Source organism: Panicum virgatum, chromosome 4N (assembly GCF_016808335.1).
Source record: "Panicum virgatum strain AP13 chromosome 4N, P.virgatum_v5, whole genome shotgun sequence".
Taxonomy (NCBI): Eukaryota; Viridiplantae; Streptophyta; class Magnoliopsida; order Poales; family Poaceae; genus Panicum; species Panicum virgatum.
The window spans coordinates 43,991,512-44,014,203 of record NC_053148.1 but is presented as its reverse complement, the minus strand read 5'-3'; the positions used below and the strand labels follow the sequence as shown (position 1 = coordinate 44,014,203).

The 22,692-nt window shown below is 46.8% G+C and overlaps 2 protein-coding genes and 1 pseudogene across 3 annotated transcripts; 1 reads left to right on the top strand and 2 right to left on the bottom strand.

Moving 5' to 3' along the window:
* The first annotated feature begins 3,790 nt into the window (after positions 1 to 3,790).
* On the top strand, positions 3,791 to 4,590 carry LOC120669443 (annotated as a pseudogene).
* Positions 4,591 to 4,820: 230 nt separating this feature from the next.
* Positions 4,821 to 8,003, bottom strand: LOC120671419 (proteinaceous RNase P 1, chloroplastic/mitochondrial-like). The gene is made up of 6 exons (XM_039951729.1): positions 6,725 to 8,003; positions 6,520 to 6,609; positions 6,225 to 6,406; positions 5,871 to 5,991; positions 5,614 to 5,682; positions 4,821 to 5,502 (listed from the first exon to the last, which is right to left on the bottom strand). Exons 1-6 carry the CDS (start codon positions 7,859 to 7,861, stop codon positions 5,404 to 5,406), a joined length of 1,698 nt encoding a protein of 565 aa, XP_039807663.1. The 5' UTR covers positions 7,862 to 8,003; the 3' UTR covers positions 4,821 to 5,403.
* Positions 8,004 to 8,735: 732 nt separating this feature from the next.
* On the bottom strand, positions 8,736 to 12,069 carry LOC120671417 (tetraspanin-8-like). Of its 2 annotated transcripts, none has more exons than XM_039951727.1 (2): positions 11,399 to 12,069; positions 8,736 to 9,278 (listed from the first exon to the last, which is right to left on the bottom strand). In XM_039951727.1, the coding sequence occupies exons 1-2, from the start codon at positions 11,897 to 11,899 to the stop codon at positions 8,946 to 8,948; spliced, it is 834 nt and encodes a 277-aa protein (XP_039807661.1). In that variant the 5' UTR covers positions 11,900 to 12,069; the 3' UTR covers positions 8,736 to 8,945. The 2 variants fall into 2 exon arrangements, with proteins under 2 accessions (XP_039807661.1, XP_039807662.1); XM_039951728.1 differs by having other exon boundaries at positions 8,736 to 9,254; positions 11,399 to 12,018.
* Positions 12,070 to 22,692: the final 10,623 nt, after the last annotated feature.

Here is a 22,692-nt window from a genome sequence, read left to right as displayed (position 1 = left end):
CTGTGGCTGTGGACGCCGAGGCGCTGCCGGATAAGAATGAATCAGGCAAATGCTCCTTAATTGTGTTTGGATTTTGTGAACAAATTATAGTTTTGCAATAGTGATCGGCAGTTCACCACTTGCATATTCACCGTGACTAACTCCAAATCTGAATCTGCGTCTTATTACCTCTCTGAAACATGACACACATGTGTTAGTTTTGGGCACAAGGAATTGAAATTCAAAAAAATGATCATCTGCCATTTACTGATGCTCAATTGCAGTTCATGATGAATACAAGTGCTGAAGTTTAACTTTTTTTTTTGAAAAAGTTGCTGAAGTTTAACTTGGTTGGTACTTGCAGGTATATGTTCACATCCCAAGGGATCTTTTTGCTGCAGACGTCTCCTAGACGGATCGAGGTTCTGAACCCGAGTCCGATTTCAGTTCCGAGCCCCAAGTTCTCTTGTGTACATACACCAGAACACGCTGCGGGGAACCCCCCCCCCCCCCCCCCCCCCCCCAATCTCAAACCAAGCAATTGATGCGAGATGAATCCCTTGCTGCGTTCCGCTGCGCGGCGCGTGCTGCGACCTGCGGCTACTCGGCCCTGCCCCCAGCGGCGCAACTGCGACGCCGAGAGGAGCGCGGCCATCGTGCAGGCTGTTCGGCAGGAGATACGCTGCCAGATGCGGTCGTATGCAGGGGGCGCCTTTTGTGGCGTCGCCATCGCCTACGCCTGGCTTTGGTTCAAGACGCCTGAATCGGGAAAGACTTTGAAGGTAAGATGGAGCGGTGTCGCTGATTCCAAATCCAGGCAAGGGTCGTCTGAGGCAAACAAGGACTAGTGTGTGTGTGTGTGTGTGTGTGTGAGAGAGAGAGAGAGAGAGAGAGAGAGGGAGGGAGGTTTATCTCAGGTCTGAACTTCAGTTCGTCTATGATGGAAATATATGTTTCCAATCCACTATTGAATGTTTTTTTGTAAAGAACACTTGAATGTTTGTGGACGACTGTGCTTGCATCTCATGAAATCTAGTGATCCCGAGCCGTATTTGCGGGATGATAAGACAGTTATATTAGTACTTGCTTCTATTACGGAGTATCAAAATCTAAAATGATGTGAACGAGTTATGTATTGCAACAGCGCTCAATGAATCCAACAACAGCAGAACATCAAGCCACGAGCCCACGAGGCCCCTCATCCAATTCCACGCCGCCGAGAGCGTGAGCAGCTGGGAGTTTTTATTTTATTTTTTTATTATTTATTTTTTGATTTTTCAAAAATATATACCGCATTTTTTTTTGCAGATTTGGCCTCCGGACATACCTAATTTATATGAACCGGCGATATCGCCGGTTCATCCGGCAAAATGTCTTTGGACCTGAACAGTTTACTTTCAAAAAATCATAACTAATTTATATGAATTCGGATAGAGATAAATTTTATATGAAAATTGTAGATATCGACGAGATCTACAACTTTGTAGTTTAAATTTTTTTCATTTGAAGCCATCTTGGTACTCTAATAATCGACACAAATTTCAGATCTAAAATTTAAATTTTGGTCTGAACACTGGACAACACACTTTCAAAAAATCATAATTAATTTATATGAACTCGTATGGAGATAAACTTTATATAGAAATTATAGAAATCAACAAGATCTACAACTTTGTAGTTCAAAATTATTTCATTCGAAGCCATCTTGGTGCTCAAATAATTGTCACAAGCTTCAGATCCAAAAATAAATTTTAGATCTGGAGCATTTATCGATTATTTGAATATAAAGATGGCTCCAAATGAAAAAAGTTTGAACTAAAAAGTTGTAGATCTCATCGATATCTATAATTTTCATATAAAGTTTATCTCTATCCGAGTTCATATAAATTAGTTATGATTTTTTGAAAGTGAACTGTCCAGATCAAAAAATATTCTACAATACCCTATTGCCGGTTCATCCGGTGGTATTGCCTTACCGCCAGTTGAACTGGCGACAGGAGACCAGATCTGCAAAAAAATTTCTGTTGTATATATTTTTAAAAAATCGAAAAATAAATAATATAAAAAAAACTCAGCAGCTGGACACGTGAACGTTGGGCCGTATATTTGGCGTGCCACTTCTCGGCCCGGCCCAGTACAATAATACGCGACGATCTAGCACGCGCTGCTCCCAGGGGCGGATCTAGCGTGGGGGCATGGGGGGCTCAAGCCCCACTTACCCCCAGAAACTCCATGGAAAGTATAGGCAAGAAGGAGGGAGAAGAAGGGAAAAAAGGAGGAAGTAAGAAGAAAGGGGGCTGGAGGAAGAAGAAGGGAGATGAGCCCCCCAAAGAGCAAATCCTGGATCCGCCACTGGCTGCTCCCCTTCTGGCCCCTGTGTGTGTGGCCCTGTATGCGTGCTTCTTCTTCTACCCCATTCTTGGATGGATTGTTGCTGCTTCTGTACAGTTGTTCTTCTACCTTAATGCGGCTATCATCTTGGCGCAGTGTTATGAGAAGGATACCGACCACTGTCCAGAGATGACAAGGGGTGTGCGATTGTATAGTACTCGTCGTAGATGTCGTGTCGAGTGTCGACCTTGATGCATGGTCCGATGTGATTGATGCAGGATAAGCCAGACAGCCGCAGGAGCTCAGCAGCTTGAAGAGAGACTTCAGCTTCAGGCGCGGGAAACGAGCCGGCGCTCCGCAAAGTGGCGTTGCGTCCATGTGAGCGCCACGCGAGGCAGCGCGCGATCTGCCGGCCTTTCTCGGGGCACGCCGCGGCTCCAGGAAGGGGTGCCGGACGAGCCGCCGCTGCCGGCGCCCGGCCGCCGCCATCATCGCCCCCTCGTTCCCCGGAACTTTCCGGCGCCCCTTCTTCGTTCCGAGTATCCCGATCCGTTCCACACACGCCGAATCCTACTAGCAGTTACCATGCTGATCAAACATTTTCTCTGCGTCTGCATGCAAAAAAGGGTCGCTGTTAATTAATAAGGTTAGTAAGATGTGGTGGTCGAATTGCCAATGCGTCGTCCTCCTCTAGATGCAGTATTGTGCATGCATCATGCATGTTACCTATCACTATAACTACGGATGGATGATGGATCTGGTGGCTGGCTGCCGGGGATCTTTAGGCCACATTGATCTTGCGGTTCAGACATTCATGCATCTGCTAATCCGATTCTCCGACAGCGGCTATTAAACAAGAGGGGGCACGTTCCGTTTCGATGATCACAGAGGTTAGCTACTAGACGCGATCCATGGGAGATTACCCGCATGTGCTGTCTCGCCTCCCAGCCACACGCCGTACGTGTTCCAGCGAGGCCACACGACGCGACACGCCGGCCGGCCGGCCTGCCGCCGAGACGCCACACATATATAACAGCCATGGGAGGCCGCTCGCTGCTACCATCTCAGTCGGCCGGCGTTCAGAGATACTCCCTCCGTTCCAAATTATAAGTTCATTCCAAAAAATTTGGAGAGTTAATTTTTTTCAAATTTGACTAAATTTATATAACAAGATAATAACATTTATAATATTAATTAAATATCATTAGATTCTTTGTTAGTTATATTTTCATAGTATACCTGTTTGATGTCATAAATCACTGTATTTCTCTTTATAAATTTGGTCAAACATTGAGATGGTTTGACTCTCCAAGATTTCTCTTTGTATTTCTCTTTATAAATTTGGTCAAACATTGAGATGGTTTGACTCTCCAAAATTCTTGAAATGACTTATAATTTGGTACGGATCGATGGAGTAGAAGAGTATAGCACATTGATTGCATCTCTTATCATCCTCAGGCAACGAAGGCACGGAGCAGACATGCGAGGCCCTAGCGCTGCTAGCGCCGCGGGGAAAGGCGCCGTCGTGGCCTCCTTCAAGCGAGGCCTGCTCAGGAACCTGCTGCGGGGCCTCCAGGCGCGCGCGGAGGCGTGCTCCTTCGGCGCCTTGAGCCTCCAGGAGCGGAAGCGCGCCGTCAAGTGCTCGGCCGACGTGGCCATGGCGGCGGCGCCCGCGCGAGGTGGCCCAAGGCCGTCCTGGCGGCGGCGGCGGCCGCCTCTTCCAGCAGCCCCGACGCCACATGCGAGGCGAGGAGGAGCAGGTTCAAGAGGGTGGTCATCAGGAGGTGCGTCGGTGCGAAGAGGATGAGGAGAGGATGCTACGCCGCTGCCGCGAAGAATGCGGCGGTGGCGGCGAGCAGCGACGTCGCGAGGAGGCTGGTGAGGAGGCGGACCATGGCGCTCAGGAAGGTGATTCCCGGAGGGGACGCCGCCTGGGACGAGGCCGCGCTGCTCCGCGAGGCCGTGGACTACGTCGTCCACCTGCGCGCCCAGGTCGACGTGCTCCGCCGCGTCTCGGCGGCCGTGCAGCAGCGACCCACCGTCCTCCGGTACATACATGTGCTCCATTCGTGTTGCATTTTCTAGATCAAAAGACTAGTGTCCCCTTTGACACAATTCAATTTCAGGATGTGTTGTCATGGTGTGCCTTACCTTTTTCATTGACTTGGCACGCAGGGATCCTACTCAGAGTATGGGAGAACCGTAGTGACTGCTGTTGCTTCAGAAGATCGAGAACAAGATATGCGTATCGATTGGAAAGAAGATCATGGCGTCATCTGACGGTGATCGGAAGGCAGATCTCAGAGTGGTCAGGAGCTTGTCTTGCTCCATTATTGGGACATGAGTGTGGGGGGCTTGTCAGCTAGCTGTACACTGTTGTACGTGGAGGAAAGGGACATGCTATTGTAGACCAACAGAGAAATGGGCGCCAATTTAGTCTCACTTGTGGCCACTCATTGCCCCCAAAAAATGGCAAAAAAAAAAAACAGAGAGGAAAACACACTGAAAGATGATTGAGCAGTGGCTAATCTTTGCCTGAATCCTCCATGCATGCATGCAGTGCTGTAATGTCACATGGGGAACAGTTAGCCAGAACTGAAATGTCACATGCACAAACTAAAGAAAGAGTAGAAAATAGAATGTAACTATTCTGGTAGGGGTCCTATCCAAAATTCACTAAACCGTACCAGCCCCAAGTACACTAACAGATAAGCCTGTCCCCCATCACTATAAACTTGTGAATTCTTCTAACTTCATAACAAAAAGTTGCAAACAGCTTCTGCACATGGCTGGAAATCCATCAAGACTAATATGAATGATGTTGACGAGATTCCCACCTAACAAGAAACTAAGGCATCTAAGCGCATAAATGATCAAAACTTTCTGATCTCCCAAAGATAAACCGACTCAAGCCCAATTCTCCGCGTTCTTGAACCTCATCCGCAGCCAGGCAAAGTAGTCCACCATTTGGGTAGTGCATCTATTTCTTCTGTTCAGAGCTCAATAAGTACCAAGGCAATATTGACACCAGAATATCAGTATTTGGCTACTTCAGCATATGTGCAACCAGTTATAATGAAATCCATGTCCCATCTACTTGGAAGATTTTCTTGTAGAGCAAATCCACTGCCGCGGCTTTTCAATATCATCACCAGCTGTCGTTGGTACATGCCAGCTTCCATCTTCAGATTCCTACAACATACGAGGGTAATAACAGTGACTGTACTGTTCAACTATTTTCATGCATGATTAATCATCAGAGGAATATAGAATTTGTACAGATTTTGCATTTAGATTCGTCACCTGAATAACAATTGAATAAGGAGGCGGCAAATGAAGAGTAGGGCCACGCTTCGAGAAAGTTAGTCTGACCTGCATTGAGTTGCATAGGTCATTCACATTGAAACTTTGATAGGGAAAGATAAAAGAGAGCAAAAGATACAGAGAATGTCTTTGTTGTACAATGCCTGAAATTATGAGCGAGTTTTTTGTGCTCTTTATGTGGAACAGCTTCGACTTCTAGACAATAGAGAATTCATGGCTTTTTGTAGGAAACAAACCTGATGTTTCTCTTTCCACCTGGGAAAGAAACTAGTGCCAAGTAGTTGAAACAAGTGGTCTCGCATCTCATCATTTGTAACAAGCAACGATCGGCAACTGACAGCCGCATACAGCCAATACCTGCAGCAGAAAAGGAAGAAATAGTTTGTAGATATGGAAAAAATATATAAAAAGATCACGTGTTAAAACAATACTGATCCTTCAAACGGGGTAAGCAAACAATAGCATACCCTAAATCACTCCCTCAAGACAGTCCACTCCCTACCATTTATGGGTACATGATCCAGCTCAAAAGGTTTTACTTCATATGAATGAATTTACTATTGCTAAGCAGAAAGGAAGAAGGTGCTTACCAATCATCATTGGAACCAGGAGGGGTAGCATACAAAGCTCCAGCTTTCCTCCAACTCTCTAGAATCTTCTGGTTGTATGGAGCTTTTGCATTACCACCATTTACACGGTGCATGTGCAAAATGATCAGTGGCAACTTCTTTGATTTAGTTACTCTCTGTATAGCATTTACAACAGAGTTCACCTGCAAGGAAAGAGATCCGATATTGGCAGTTAGCTCTGTCTGCCTGCCTGCCTTTGTGTCAAAAAGGATCGGATCATAATTTTACACTGCTTGGCTGAACAGAAGCCTTATACCTGAGAAAAACTGAAAGTTTTACTATTGTAAAGGCCTACATTAGCAGCATCTATAACAGCATCAAATAGTCCATGGCGACGTAGCCAGCTCTGGAGATATGAGGTCCTCAGTTAGAAAGAGAAGAATTACAACGTTGGAATGGAGGAGTATGTTGTGAGTAGTAGAGGAGGATGAAGAAAATGGATTGAAGTGTCGAAGAGAAACCTGAAAGCTGAGGAAATCATCCTTGGCCTCACGCTTGATGGCCAGTTCGGTGAGGGAATTCGCAAAGTTCTCAGTCTCCGATGGATCAATGTCTATGCAGACAAGCCTCTCCCCGCAGCGTTGGCATGTTCCGTTCTTGTCCATCTCGCTCCAGTCAACGCTCCATGGCCCCTTGCCAAGCCATCCCTGGCCATGCCAGCCGCCGCCGCCCTTGATGACGCCCTCCTTGACCTTCCTGGGATCCCACTTGTCCACCCCCGCTTCCGACGCCGCGTCGGACCGGAACCAGGCCTCGACGACCTGGGCGGTCGTGTCGCAGACCTGCCTGACGAGGGCGCGCGTCCTGTGCAGGAGCCTGTACACCTCATCGGCCCTGCCCTTGTCCGCATTGACGCGGAGCAGCGCGGCGAGCTCGGGCTCCTCAGGCACGACGCCAGAGGCGTCCATGTGGGCCTCGACCTGCTGGGCCCCGTCGGCGTCTTTGGCTTCGCAGTATGCGAAGAGGGCCGGGCCGTAGGAGCGGAGGCGCGGCGGGATGCCCGCAGTGGCCATGCGGCGGACGACGGAGAAGGCCATGGCCGGGTCGCGCGTGGCGGCGGCGAGGCGCGCGACGCTGGTGAGGGTGGCTTCGTTGGGCTGGACGCCCTCGGCCTCCATCCTGGCGAAGATGTCGAAGCCGCGCTGGGCGGCGTCGGCGGAGCTGTCGGGGTCGGAGGCGGCGGCGTTGGAGCATAGGTAGAGCAGGCAGTTGTAGTGGTGGAGGGAGAGCGGGACGGGGGAGTCCGGGGAGAGGGCGGCGTCGTAGAGGCGGAGGGCGGTGGTGAGGTCGGCGTTGCGGGAGCACATGTCGAGCTGGTGGCGGAGGTTACCCTCGGGGGAATCGCGGGCGCGGCGGCGGCGAGCGGCCTTTCCTTCCGCTTCGCCTCCGGCACCGCCGGCGTCCTCCTGCTTCGGGATCGGGGCGGCGGCCGTGGCGGTGGAGGAGTAAGAGTCGCGGCGCCGGCGGGCGAAGGGGAGGTGCTGGGTGGCGCGGCGGTGGAGCGATAGGAGGCGTCGGTGCTGGTGCGGCGGGGAGAAGAGGAGGAGGGTGGCGGCCGTGGGGCGGAGGGCCCCCGCCGCCGCCGCGGCGACACGCATGGCGCGGCGGCGCGGAGGGCAGCCGAGACCGGGCGGGGATGAAACAAGGCGCCGTGGATGGGCTTGGATTGGGTTTTGCTGGATTGGGTTGGGTTGGGTCCTTTGCTTCCTTGCAAAAGCGTTTGGAAAATTGATCTTAGTTGTGTGCCAAGGAGACATATCTGGTGCAATCACGGAACTGGTGAAACTTTTTAGTCGGATTGCACGGTGATTTCACCAGTTCCGTGATTGCACCAGAGATGTCTCCGTGTGCCAAAGCCAAATGGAGCGATGGATGGACTATGTAAACAATTCATTCTGGACAAACAAACCAATAAATCTAGAGAACCCAAAGAAATTCCTTTCGTCAGTCAGCCAGAAGGGACAATACAAAAATCTGCTATTCAACAGACAACTTTGTTTTTGGTTCCAACCAATTCCATTGATGAAATGCAAACAAAAGTTTTTTCGGTGCTGCCGATGTACAGTGCTAGTATGTTTGCATCACACTTGTCACTTGGCAACACCCAAACAATGGTCGTACTGTCTTTCACAGTCCCAAAGGCCCAAGCCTCAAATCTGACGATAGTTTAGTCCTACGATTTATAAGAGGAACATATCAAGAGTTTGCATGGTTTGCACGGAGAGGTTGGTTTGCGCCTGATATGTTCCCTTTATAAGGTGGTGATGAGGTGTTCTCTTGTGCTTCATGCTTAGTAGAACATTCCCGCTGATGAACAAAATGCTGTGAAATTTTGGTCGGTTGCTTGCAATCAAGACAGTAGCAACATACCTGTACTTCTTTCGATGAGCATCCTACTTTTTTTTGACGTTTCATCCAGCAAAATCGACAAGAATTTCCCTGCACGAATCCATGCAGTGTTCAGCACTGAAATTTCGAATAGAAGCGTTAAACCTCGAGCCAAGAACAGCTGGTGGACAGACAAATTTTCGACATATCTTGATTAGCACCATTCACACATCATTTCACGTTCGAGAGCTCAGAGCAACATACTAGCAAGCATCAACTACTGACGGTTGACACATAAGACCACACCGCGACACAATTACACACCCTAACAACCTATACATAGCCACGCGCACCTTACTTCCAGGCCGGGTACGAGTTGTCCTGCCGGTTGTTCCTGAAAGCGCAGCACCCCACGGAGTAGACGACGATGAGGAAGATCAGGAAGACAATGTTGACGGTGGCGATCTTTTTCCAGTCGTTCTTCAGGTTGGCGAGCACGCCCGCCTTGCACGCCATACAGTCATAGCAGAGCACGGTCTGGACGTTCGACCATGTGGTGCAGTCGGGATCGTCGGTGGTAGTGTTGAAGCCAGCGGGTTTGATCCAGACAGTCTCGCTCTGGTAGGTGAAGTTGCAGCCGGTCGGTGGCTTGCAGCATCCAGACTGGACATAAGATAGATGTATTAGCTGCAGAAAAAACAGTTTCTTTATAGTGAATGAAAATATGTAATGTTCAAGCAAAATTCAACTGGGTTGAATAGGATTTGTTTCAGGAATGGGACATTATAATATAGCAAGGTCAGCAGGCCATCACATTGAGTAAATCAGGAGAACGAAAATGTCAAGGATGAACGTATGCATTTGCAAGGGAATTGTAAATTAAGGGACATTGCAGAAAAGACCTAGAAACTGGCATCCCAAATGTTGGCAAACAAGTTGCATTAAAGAAAGGGACATTTATGTTCTTAACCCTATTTTGAAGTGTAATTGTGGTTTTATCCTAATTTTTTAAACTTTGTGATTTTGCCCTTTACTATTCAGTATTCACACATCAATGCGATTTTACCCCCAAGTCAACGGTCAAAACAGGTGCAAATACGCAAATACCAAGGGTAAAATGGCAACGACTTGTTAAAAAAATAAAGGGGCAAAGACCAAGGGAAAATTTAAGGGTGAAATCACAAAGTTAAAAAAAATAAGGGTAAAACCAAAATTGCACTTCAAAGCAGGGGCAAGAACACCAAAAAAAACTTTCAGAAAATAGCACAGCCAAAAATACTAAATCATGCAATGCAGCCAAAAATATTCAAGGACGGAAAACTGACAGTACTCTTAAATCTTAATGAACATTCAGGTCATGAAGTCAAGGTTGAAGTCGACACATTGATTATATAAACTAGATGATGGTGTGCATGTAAGAATACCCTTATACCCCTGCTCCACAAACCAATACACTATCAACTCCTACATTGCAGTGCAGAAGTTTACAATAACCTTAAATGGCAGGAACTTCATATAAGAGGTGCTCCAAATGTGATTAGCAGTACACCATGACAATTGCAGATAGTAATCTCTTACATAGGTCGAGTTAAGTATAGCACTAGTGAACTGCATTTAAAACAGGGAGGGGTCCACATGTTGTATTGATAAGCAAGGTCTATAAATGTCGGCATCATGCACTGGCAATTTGCAAAGCTAGCATGGAAATCTAAAACAAACACCCCTAGAAAAAAGGAAGACTGCCAGTTCAGTAAGTCATCATCTATCTCATTGATAGATCAATACCAGACGTAAAACATTTCAGAAAAGAACTTTTCTTAACCATCCTTGGAGAGGTACCAGTGGTACCGCAATTATAACTTGGATTCGACACCCTGTCTAAGTTATAATCAGTGGTACCTCTTGGTACAAGGTCAATAAAAAAAATTCTCCAGAATAACAGTGTATCCCTAGTTGCAAAAGATAAAAAGGTCTCACCAACACAGTGATATTTATAAGATTATGTCACATTGCTCTTGCTGCATCAGAACAACATACAATTAGACAGTTACCGAGTTACATGGATGTGTGAAATTCAGTGGCATAGATTCATCAGAGACATCGATTCATCAGTCTGCATTTGCTTGCTGTATCTATGGTTAGTGAATGCGCCACACTAAGATTTGTAAAAGGAATTAACTACCAAAACAAGCTGGTAACATAGGAATGCAATCAGAAATTGCTTATACTGTATCGTGGAAAGTAACTGCAGTAACTATAAGCATAATGCAAGAGGAATTGACAAATTAATCGAAAATGCAGCATACGAATCGTGGGGTACAGTTAACATGAACTGAAATGCCACATGCACAACCTTGTGAAAAATGGAATCTAACTATTATTGTAAGGGTCCTACGACCTACGCAAAATTCACCAAACCGTACCAGCCCCATGTGCCCTAACAGATAAGCCTGTCCCCCATCATTTGCAAAACCTTGTGGATTCTAACAACAGAACAAAAAAAAATTGCAATCAGCTTCCGCACGTTCCTCCGCGAGTGACTGGAAGTCCAGTAAGACTATGATGACTGACGTGGACGAGATTCCCACAAAACAAGAAGAGAAGGCACCTATGTGTGATCTCCCGGAGATAAATCGACTCAAGCCACCAAAATCTAATCCAATCTCTAGGGGCAATCTAACCTTCCTCGCAGTGTTACCACCAGAATCCAAAACGCATTGGCCAACGAAGTCTCCATCGAAATTTTGGTAAAATTCAACAATCCAGAGAGGAAAATTTAGAGCAAGGAGTGGAAATAAGGAATCGACCTGGATCGGGGAGAGGTTGCTGTTGACGAACTGGGTGACCGTCTCCTTCCTGTCCCCAAGCTTCTGGCAGACCTTGCCGTCCTGGAGGCAGCTCCGGATCTTGGCCCAATTCCCGGCGTTCTCGACCCTCCGCTGCAGCCAGGTGGAGTAGTCCCCGAGGCGGTACTCCTTGTACCCCCTGCCGGAGACGACCCACCCGGCGCCGCGGTTGGTGACGACGAAGGCGAAGATGGTGAATGCGAAGAGGAGCACGATGAGGAGGAAGAGAGCGAGGAGGTAGAGCCAGAGGAGGCAGGACGCGCGGCAGAGCGCCCCCGCCAGGCCCGCGAGGGAGAGCGCGAGGAGGAGCACGCCCAGCGCGATGACGGGCCGCTCGAGGAACCGCTCGCAGTCGGTGGAGGCGCGGTGGCTCAGCCACGCGCCGCCGCCCAGCGCGACGACGGCCAGGACCAGCACGCCCGCGTTCAGGAGGCCCAGGAGGCCGTTGCTGCACCGCACCATGGCCGAATCCGCCGCCGCCGCTCCTCGGGGTTCGGGTGGGGGTGGAACTGCGGCGAGGGGGGCGTGCGCTTCTGCCTGCGGCCGGAACGGATGGGTTGGCCTTGGGGGTGGTTTTTATGGTGGTTTTCGAATTTTGAACTCGGAAAGGAGGCTCCTTTTTGGCTTTCTTCCTTTTTCGTCCCGTGCTCTTGTTTCTTTCTCGGGGCTGTGTTTAGATCCCTGAAAAATTGAGAAATAAAAGTCACATCGGACACTGTAACACACAGTAGTATTTTTCGTTTGTTTGTGGTAAATATTGTCCTACCATGAACTAATTAGGCTCAAAAGATTCGTCTCGCAACGTACATCAAAACTATGCAATTAGTTTTTTATTTACCTACATTTAGTACTCCATGCATGAATCATTTGATATATTTAATGTTTTGATGTGATGGAGATGTGATGGAAAATTTGGATTTTAAGGGGGGTTTTGGGGCATTTAAACACACCCTTGGAAGATTTCGCAGGTGGACTCTCGGAAAGCCTGTGGATTGCATGTATAGTTTGGGGGCTCCTGAAATCTGAACGCAAGTTTTCTGTACAAAATTTAGGAGAGATTTAATAGTAAAACTTCGTTTCCGTAGGATTTGGGGAGGCCTCTCGAAACGATGGGCCAAGGTATGGAAACCGTCAGTGTATGTTACTGCTAGTAATCATGCCCCCAACTGTACATGGGGATGTAAATTTGTTTGGCAAGTAACTGAAGTACAATTTGCTGGGGATCTAATAATGATTTTCCTTGCAATAAACGAGACAGGAATGGTTAATAACTAGAGCACCTTCAAAAGTTCTTGTATTTTAGATAAATTTGTTAAAAAAAGAAAATAAAAATAAAAAAACCTCATCCAACAAAGAAGCTATCTATCTCATTTTCTTCTATCTAGAGGGTGCCGCTAGGCAAAGATGCTCAGTCCATCCCGCCTCCTGCCCCACACCCGTGGCCCGTCGGAGCGCCGCGCCGCCCGCCAACCCCAGCGCCGCGGAGTGGACGCACCACCGCCTCCCCCACTTGGCCTCCTTCGTCGCGTTCGTCGTCGACTTCCGCGGCCGCGTCCTCGGCGTCACCGACCGCGCGCAGCTGTTGGAGTTCCGCTGCCGCGCCGGACCAGGAGGCGGCGGTCCAGATGCTGACCGCCGCCGGCCTCTCCGAGGCCTCCACGTTCGACAGCTGGAACTTTGGGCCCCGCCTGGTGGTCGCCAGGGAGCAGCTGCTCCTGCTGCTGGTCATTACGGACCCATGAGATGCACAAGGGTCTTGTTTGGATGTGCTAGAAAAACTAGTGCGCACATATTCCAAAAAAAAAATCTCATGTATGTATGAAGCACTAAATAAAGTCTATTTGTAAAACGTTTTTAGGGATGTGTGTAACTTTTCGCGACGAATCTAATGATAGTAATTAATCGATGATTTGCTACAGTGATGCTACAGTAATCATCCTCTAACGCGCGGTCAAAGGCGTCATTAGATTCTTCAGGGTCACTAGCGCGGGGTTCTGAAGTTGGTTTTATAAACTGATTTTATTTGACGCCGTAATTAGTAGTCAAATATTTTTACTATTCACTAGCGCTAGAAATCCACATCCAAACAAGGCGGATGGGACCATGAGGTGGGAGGAGGTGGACACTCTCGGCGAGTACAGCGTGTTCGTGGACTGCGCCGGGAGGAGCGCCATCGCGTGCGCCGATGCGGCAGGCTGCGGCGATGGCCGTGTTTGATTTTCACTAGCATAGCATAGCACACAAATTCCGAAAAAAAAATTTCATATGCATAGAGTACTAAACGAAGTTTATTTGCAAAACATTTTCACGGATAGTTGTAACTTTTCACGACGAATCTAATGACAGTAATTAATCGATGATTGGTTAAGTGATGCTACAGTAACCATCCTCTAATCGTGCGGTCAAATGCCTCATTAGGTTCGTCTCGCGAAGTAGAGCAAGATTATGGAGTTAGTTTTATAAATTGACTTTATTTAGTACCCAAAATTATTGGTCAAAATTTTTGTGCTACTTGTGCTAGAGGCAACCAAACAGGGCCGATGTCGCCGGCAACTGCATCTACTTCGCCGAGATGACGTTCTACCGTGGAGACTCGCAGCGCTACTAGAGGTCGCTCAAGCCGTGGTGCCGCCGGTGATTGGGGCTCGTCGGCGACGGAGCGAGAGGAGAGGAGGTGGGGAATAAGATAATAAATGAGTATGACACGTGGGATCTAGGTTTTCTATTTTTTACAAAGTTTGTAAAACTTCAAATTTAGAAAAAAATTATACAAGAGCTCTCGGAGAGATCACATTTGCAACGGAAAGAAATGAGACGAACGGCCGAAACTGCCACGGCACCGTAACGTAAAATGTAAAATTTTTGTAAATCACTTGCATGGTGTACTAAATATAGTCAAAAAATAAATCGCATTACACAAATAGATTGTAAATCGCGAGACGAATCTAATGAATCTAATTAGGACGTGATTAGACACTAAATTGCTACAGCAATGCTATAATAAATATACTCTAATGATAGATTAATTAAGCTCATTAGATTCATCTCGTAGTTTACAAACGAAATTTATAATTAGTTTTGTGATTAATCTATATTTAATATTTCAAATGTTGAAGATTCCCTTCTAAAAATATAAAAATACAAAATGAACTAAACAACACCTTCCTCCAGCTGACGAAACATTTATGTTGCCTGGACGCCTCGGCGTTGATCAGGAAGGCCGGGATTCAAGCCACCTGCTCAAAAAGAAGCTTTTGTTTGCTATTGAAGCATTTGCAAACTCAAAGAGAAGGCATTTGCAAACTACGAAGTCCATGGCTCTCTTTCCGTGTTCTGGCAGTGCCGTGATTTTATGAAGCACTGAACCGTACCAAATCTCGTACTAAGCAGTGTTCATACGTATAAAGGGAAAACTCTGACAGAGACATGTACTGCAACAGAGAAAACGCCGTGCGTGACAGTTTCGGGGCCGTTTAGTTTCTTCCTCAAAATTTTTTGGATGTCAAGTCAGCACTTTGACCAGATGTCGGGAGGGTTTTTCGGACACTAATTAAAAAACTAATTTCAGAACTCACTTGAAAATCACGAGACGAATTTTTTGAGGCCTTTGACCGCATCATTAGCACATGTGGGTTACTGTAGCACTTATGGCTAATCATGCACTAATTAGGCTCAAAAGATTCGTCTCGTCATGTACATCCAAACTATGTAATTAGTTTTATTATTTAATTATATTTAGTGCTTCGTACATGTGTTCACACGCTCCGTTCGCAAATGACGAACAGTGCAGCCAGAGCCAAGGCAGGCACGCTCCAGTTTGGAAGGTCACTGCAAGCTGCAGCGAGCTACAGCTACAGCCCAAAAGGAGCAGTCAGCAGGGGAAATTACCTGCGGGTACCCTGTCAATCAACCGACGTTTTTTTTTAAAATTTTGACTTGCAACAGTAGTAACACAATGTGATGTGCAGTAAAATACAGCAGTAACATCGTTGGTCCGTCTGCTCGACTCTTCAAGCCTATGTGGTGAATTTTTTTTTCTTTCTATATTTTACCGGTGAGGCCGCGGTAAACGGTGAAAAGAAGATGAGCACGAGAAAGCAAGCAGCAAAACTTTCGGTTGCAAGGGTCAGCCCCAGAGATCAGTTGTTGTCCCAGAAAAGAATGGGTCGCTTTCTCGTCTTTTTACCCGAGCTCCTCTGCTTATTTTCATGCCAAGAATTTGAGGGGCGTCTAGTTCCCAAAAAATTTCAACCAAAAAATTTCACCTCCCCTTTAAATACATGTATGAAGCACTAAATGTAATTAAATAACAAAACTAATTACACAGTTTGGATGTACATGACGAGACGAATCTTTTAAACCTAATTAGTGCATAAGTGCTACAGTAACCCTACATGTGCTAATGACGCGGTCAAAGGCCTCAAAAGATTCGTCTCGTGATTTCCAAGTGAGTTCTGAAATTAGTTTTTTAATTAGTGCCCGAAAAGTCCTCCCGACATCTGGTCAAATAATCGATGTGACCTTTGATCTAAAAATTTTCACTAACTAAACACCCTGAACCAGAGGGAATCACACACAACTTACACGCATAGGATTCCTCAGCATTTACTTCGATGATCATGTACAACCATATGGTTTTTTTGGACCGGATATGCTTGGCACGTTGTCACGTTGCCTGCGCAGGACGCACAGGAGGCCAACGACCCAGAACAGAGGAGGATTTTTTGCTACCAACATAGGCTAGGCTAACAGCGGTTTTTTCTTTTTTATATTTAAAAAAAAATAGAATTTCAAAAATATATGTTCGTTTTGGAAAATTTCAAAAATATACCCCGGTCGCCCTCCCATAGGGCGACAGGCCCAAAGTGTAATTTTTTTTCTTCAAATTTGCAACGAAGTCTCTGGAGAAAAAAAAAAGGGGCCTGTCGCCCCCCCAATGGGCGACAGGGGCTGTCGCCCACCCCTGGGGCGACAGGGCCTGTCGCCCGTTGGGGGGCGACAGGGGCCCCTCCCCCGCCGTATGCCACCATTCCCTTTGTGATTTGAGTCTAAAAATTCAGAAAAAAGCCAGTCCTAGCCGCCATTATGAAAAAAAAACTGGAGTGGTTGTCGTGTTTTCACATCTTTTTGAAATGGTGGAAGTGCATTGCTATTGGGTCACATATGTCTGGGCAAAGAATGCGATATTTGGAAATTCTGTGATCGCCGTGCTGAGCAGTGGCAACTTGTGATCTCGTATTCGCAGCTAGATACACTATAGTTCCTATTTTGAGCTATTCGAACGTGTAGTCGTCCTCATCGTCGGCGGGATCTCGGCCGCTAACTCCTACCGCACCTAATTTGTCCTTCATTAAATCACGAAAAAAAATCGCAAGAACTTCCCTTATTTAACGAGCATTATGGAACCCCCAAACATAACAAGTTCACATCAATAGTATCTATAGAAACAAATGACAAGTAAATTAGCACAATCATAAACATCGGATACAAATAAGAGGTCCACAACTATCTCATTACAAATAAATATCAGATATATCTAACCACCCCTAGGGCGTCGGACCCTCTTAGCCCTCTGCTGGGCACGGACATGGCCCTCGGAGTAGGTGAGAACATCCGGAGACCTCACCTGTCGCTCAGGACGCGCAAGGGCTGCGGTGTCTGCTGCTGAGAGATCCCAAGTGGTGCTCCTCCTAGCTGTGAATACCCCAAGACATCGGGGTCACCTTGCGCGGCAGGCTCTTCTGGAGACAAGCTGTCGAAGTCGTCTAAGGTGAAGGTCTCGTTATCTGGTCGAAAGGAGGAAGAAGAAGGTCCGGCGCCGGCATCGGGGTAGAATCCTACGCAAAAAATGTGGATGTTAGCGTACGCTCGTATATTTTGTCATGACATGTAGAAACCGAAATACGAAACATAAGCTAACCTGTGTAGGCCGGTATCTATGGCCCCGGTACCATCCCTGAATACGGTCCGCCAACTGGTGCTGTCCCTCTAAACATTCCTCTGTCTGCTCAAACTGGGTCATTGGGGATCCGGCACGTACCCTCGTCAAGTAAGTCGAGCAGTCCGTCTCCATCATGTTGCAAAGGCGAAGCTGCATCAATTCAGTAAAGGTACAGTTAGAAAACACATGAATTATCTTATGAATATGATTATATATATATATATATGCATGCAAATATGATCAAGAGACTCACCGCGCCAGCTAGTGCCTCCACGTGGTGCCGGGCATAGCCATCCTGAGGCCTCGCCTGGTGTGGCTGCGGGTGAGTGTCAACAAAAACCAGACGAGCCCGAGTCCGGGGTAAGTACCAGGTGAGGTAAGCCCTAAAGGAGCTATCTGTGTGTGGTCCTGTTGGATGGACCAAGTGCTCGTCTGCCTATTCCCATTGGTCCACCCACGGCTGGATCTTGGTGAGCCAATCATCAGAGCACGGCAATCCACTCCTTGACAACCTACAAAGTGGAACACGAAGAATCGTTAGATTCGACACGAATGTATGAGCCAAGTTCATTCATAATTACATGTGGTCCTGGTGACTGACACGCTCCAACGCGGTGGGCACCGGAAACTCCTGGCGCTGCCCAAACTGTCTCCTGACTCTCCAGGGGCAATATGCCTCAACCGCGATGTCATAAACCAGGACGGCGGAAGTAAGCCACAGACTCGCATTCGCGGAGCAGTGCGAAGACAGGCCTGCTGGTGCACGGGTAGCCACAGCCTCTGGGCTGCAAGGCTCCCAGACAACGTCCTCGGGCGTCAGCATGTCGAGCTCCGAAACAAACTCAGGATATGCGCGTGTAACCCGTGCATGTGCACAGGACCTCTGCATTTCGAATAAGTAAAATTAAAAGTGCGCTAATACATCATGTAACAATGAATAACAAAATTAGGTTTGTTGCGAACATACCTGACGCCAGATCCAGATAGTTCCCATAGTGGGCCTCTCGTCCTCCTCGTCGCCGTAAATGCCCCCGTGGTAAGGCTCGTGGCTGACCAAGGGGCGACCAATGGCTAGCCTCTCGTACGACCAAAGCTGTAGCAGTAGTGGGCACCCTGACAGGAAAGCGTTCCCATGTGTCTTCATGCACCCATCGCAGAGTCCATGGTAAGTGGCTGCAAGTACCGCCTCACCCCAGCTGTAGGGCGGTACGTCCTCGTCCCCATCCGCAATCTCCCGTGCATACGAAAGGAGAATCCTATCGACCGAGTTGCCATGAGTGTTGTTGAACATGATGTAACCAAACAACCAAAGTAGGTACGCCTCCAGCGATCTGGTCACACTGTACTCGTCGGCATCCGCAGCCAACAAGGCAGGCTGCATAAACAATTAAGATTAATGGTTTCAACTGGCAATGGAACATGTGAATTGTAAGAATTAAATTTATATATGCAATGAATACGTACTGTAAACTGTAGGAACCAGGTCTTCGAAGGACCTGATGCTCGCGGGTGCGGGTTGATCGGACCTGCTTCGTCCACGCGGTCAACCAGGGCAAAACGGGCCTCCAGCTCATCCTTCCACGAGGCCGCCACCACACGCGGACCTACAGCCTCCCCGACGATAGGGAGGCCGAGGAGGTAGGCCACGTCCTGCAGCGTAGGAGTCATCTCCCCACACGGGAGGTGGAACGTGTGTGTCTCCGGACTCTATCTGTCAACGAGCGCCGTCAGGAGGGATCGGTCGAGCTGAATAGGCCCAACCTCGAATACAAAAGTGATAAACAATAATATTTCATTACATACCGGTCACACCAATCGTGGTGTATAGAGATCGCCTCGCCGGGTGGACGAGGACGTAGCACCTCTAGGGCTCGGTGCTCAACAGCTGCAAAGTAAGACCTGTGGCTCGAGTCGATCACTGTGTCTAGCAAGGAGTCCATCTCCATACCTGCATTCAAAAATATATGAGAACACAGAGGTAAATATATATTTCATACAAACTGGACACATAAATACAATAATACTTCATTACATACCTGTCATATTTCATTACTACATATTACAAATAATGAAATACAATTGTGGATCATGACACCGAATGCCTTCCACGAGCAATTCTCGCCGATGCTCGTCTGAACGTAGGAGGTGCTCCATCTCTGGGATTTCCGGAAGGACCGACGTCAGCAGCATCGTGAAGTGCATTCTGAGGACACTTCTTGTAGTTGTGACTCAATGCTCCACATTGGCTGCAACGCTTTTGTGCCTTGCTTGCTTCCGACTCGTCCATACCATTCCGAATACGACGTGTCTGACGGCGGCCTTTGCCTTTCTTAGTGACTGGATCAGGAATAAACATGTTATTCTCATTATCCTGAGTGAAAGGCTCCACAATTCCAATCCCGTATACCTCATGTCCCCATGTGGATACAGCTGCTTCCTTGCTAAAGTACGGTGAAACAAATAGTTCTGGCTGTAACGTAGACTCTGCACATGCCACAATGAGATGGGAGCATGGCATATGCAATAACTTAGGCTTCATGCAGGAGCAGAAGGCTTTGCCATCAACTGTAATCAAACTCTCCTGTACCACCCTATCTCTACGGATACCACGACCACTTCTATCCTTGCATAGAACCTCAAATCTATGCTCCATTGTACCTGTGGATATGACGCGGTGCAGTTTGGCCTTTTCAATCTTCTCTTGCATATATTGTGTCACTCTTTTGCAAAACTGAATTTGGGGGTTGTTGATGTTTATGCTTGCAGCCGTGTAACGCTCTCTGAAATACTTCATGCACCCATACATGATGAACTCAACAATTTCCACAAGTGGAAAGGCATGACAAGAACGCATAACCATATTGAAACACTCTGCAGGGTTCGTTGTCTGAATACCATACCGTATTCTGTTGGTATCATAAAGGAATGACCATTTCTCCTTAGGTGCACCTCGAATCCAGTGTGAAAATGGCTTCTCAATTGAATCCATAGCCTCTGCAGCCTGACTCGTGCCTGCTCCTGATGCCCTTGCCTTCACTAGCTCTGCAGTCAACTGATCAAGCATCTGTCATAATGCATTGAATTTTCTCTGTTGATTTTGGGTGCACAACCTCTTAAACAGGTTCTTAAGATCCTTGTTCTTGAAGTGCTCATAGAAGTTTGCACCCATATGTTTAATGCACCATCTGTTTTGGAAATCGGGCCACAATGGAGGCGTTGTCGCAGTTCCACGTTGCAATTTCAGTATTGATTGCAGGATAACTGCATGCCTATCACTAATAAGGCACACATCTGGGCGTGCAGCAACAACATGAATCTTCAATCGTTCAAGGAACCAATACCAACTGTCTATGTTCTCATTCTCAACAAATGCAAATGCGAGCGGAACTATTTGGTTGTTGCAATCTACATCGATTGCGGTGAGTATCTGACCTTTATACCTTCCAGTCAAAAATGTGCCATCAATGCAGATCACCGGAAGACAAAACTGAAATGCTCTAACACAAGCACCTATGCAAAAGAAGGCTCGTTGCATAATTCTTTGTCCCCTAGTCACGGCTGGTACGAGGTATGTGTCATAAAAGCTTTCAGGATTTCTAGCAGCAACCTGGGATAACATACGAGGTATGTTATTATATGAAGCCTCGTATGTGCCGAACCGCATCTCCAACATCCTTTGTTTAGCCCTCCATGCCTTCAAATAACTGATGGTGTACTGGTAAGTCTGCTCAATGTGTCGAACAATCATTTTTGGCTCATAATTAAGGTTGTCCATAATAAACCCATACATTTGCTTTGCAACAAAGTCGCATGATATATTGCGATGCGAGGGAAGAACTTCTGACAGCAAACAAGTGTGCTCTGTGACAATGGAACATTTCCAGTTTGACTTTCATTTTCCCTTGAATGCATGTACTCGCCATGGACATCCAGCATTCACACACTTCACCTCATATCTTTACTGCCAGACTTTACGACTCTGAATTCTCGTTTCAATGAGATTGCCCATAGTCTCACAGCATCTTTTACGGCTTCAATGTTTGGATATGTTGCACCTTGCACTACCTCGTTCCCTCTGTACTCCCACTCCTGATTTCGTAGATCCTCTGCGACATGACTGCCAAAACCATGCTCTTTCCACTCTTTTGGCAATGAGTACTGCTCGTCATCAAATGAGTCCTCATATTCTTCCATCTCTATTGCGGTTTGGTCTTCTGCCTCCATCTCGTCCACAATGCTATGTATCCTCTCTCCCTCATCAGCAAGGCCCTGTGGTCCCATGTTTTGGTTCTCTGTCTCTTCTGACTCATCTTGCTCAACATAATTGGTCTCTCTTTGAATACTCGGAGTTCCTTGATCTGCACAATGTTGGATTTCATTTTGTGTCTTCTCCTGAATTTGAACAAGAATGGCTAGAGGCCAACCACGCTCTAGAGCTGCTTGCATGTACTTCTGCCAGTCATCAGTGCTGTGTATCATCATTAATTCCCATAATTCACTTTCTACCTCCCAATTAACAAGAGACTGGACAGTGATCACATGTGTCAACGGATCAACATGGAACCCACGCTGCAGCCACTTACATATGAAACCAAAACTCCTTTCCAGAGGTTTATCTATGCCGCTAGATGTGCGCTTAAAGGCATAAAGATCTACTCCATTTGGCCCATACATAACATTGTATTCACCATAAAATACTTGAAACTGCATCTTGTTCGACATATCTGTATATCACATAATAATTATCGAGTTATACTCTTTACTTCACTACCTTATTCAATAATCCGTAAAAACTAAGTATGAAATTCAACTACAACGTATAAGTATTCATAACTACGTGATGACACTCAAATTCTATACTGCATATGCCAAATTCTATTCTAAATCATAATTAATTTATAAACACGTCTCTAATAGTACTGCAATTGTAATAATAAATGCGTAGAACTAATTTTCTAAACTAATTTACTACTACGTAACTACAAACTAAAGTATCATTGAACTCCTACTTAAATGGTTCTACTATAGCACTAATTAAATTAAATTACTTACCCCTACTTAAATTACTCATATTTAAATACGTAGTACTTAAATGGAAAAATATATAAACTAAATGTACTAACCTGCAGATCACAAGTGCTGAATCCGACAGGGCTTCGCCGCTTTCCTTCTCCTCACTCCTATCTTTTTTTCTGGATTTTTGGTGGAATTTTCGGGCTCAAATGAGGAGGGAATGGGAGGGCTGGAGCTTTTATAGGGGGGATACCCCGGTCACCCGCGGGGGGGGGGGGACAGGCCCCCCCTGTCGCCCGCG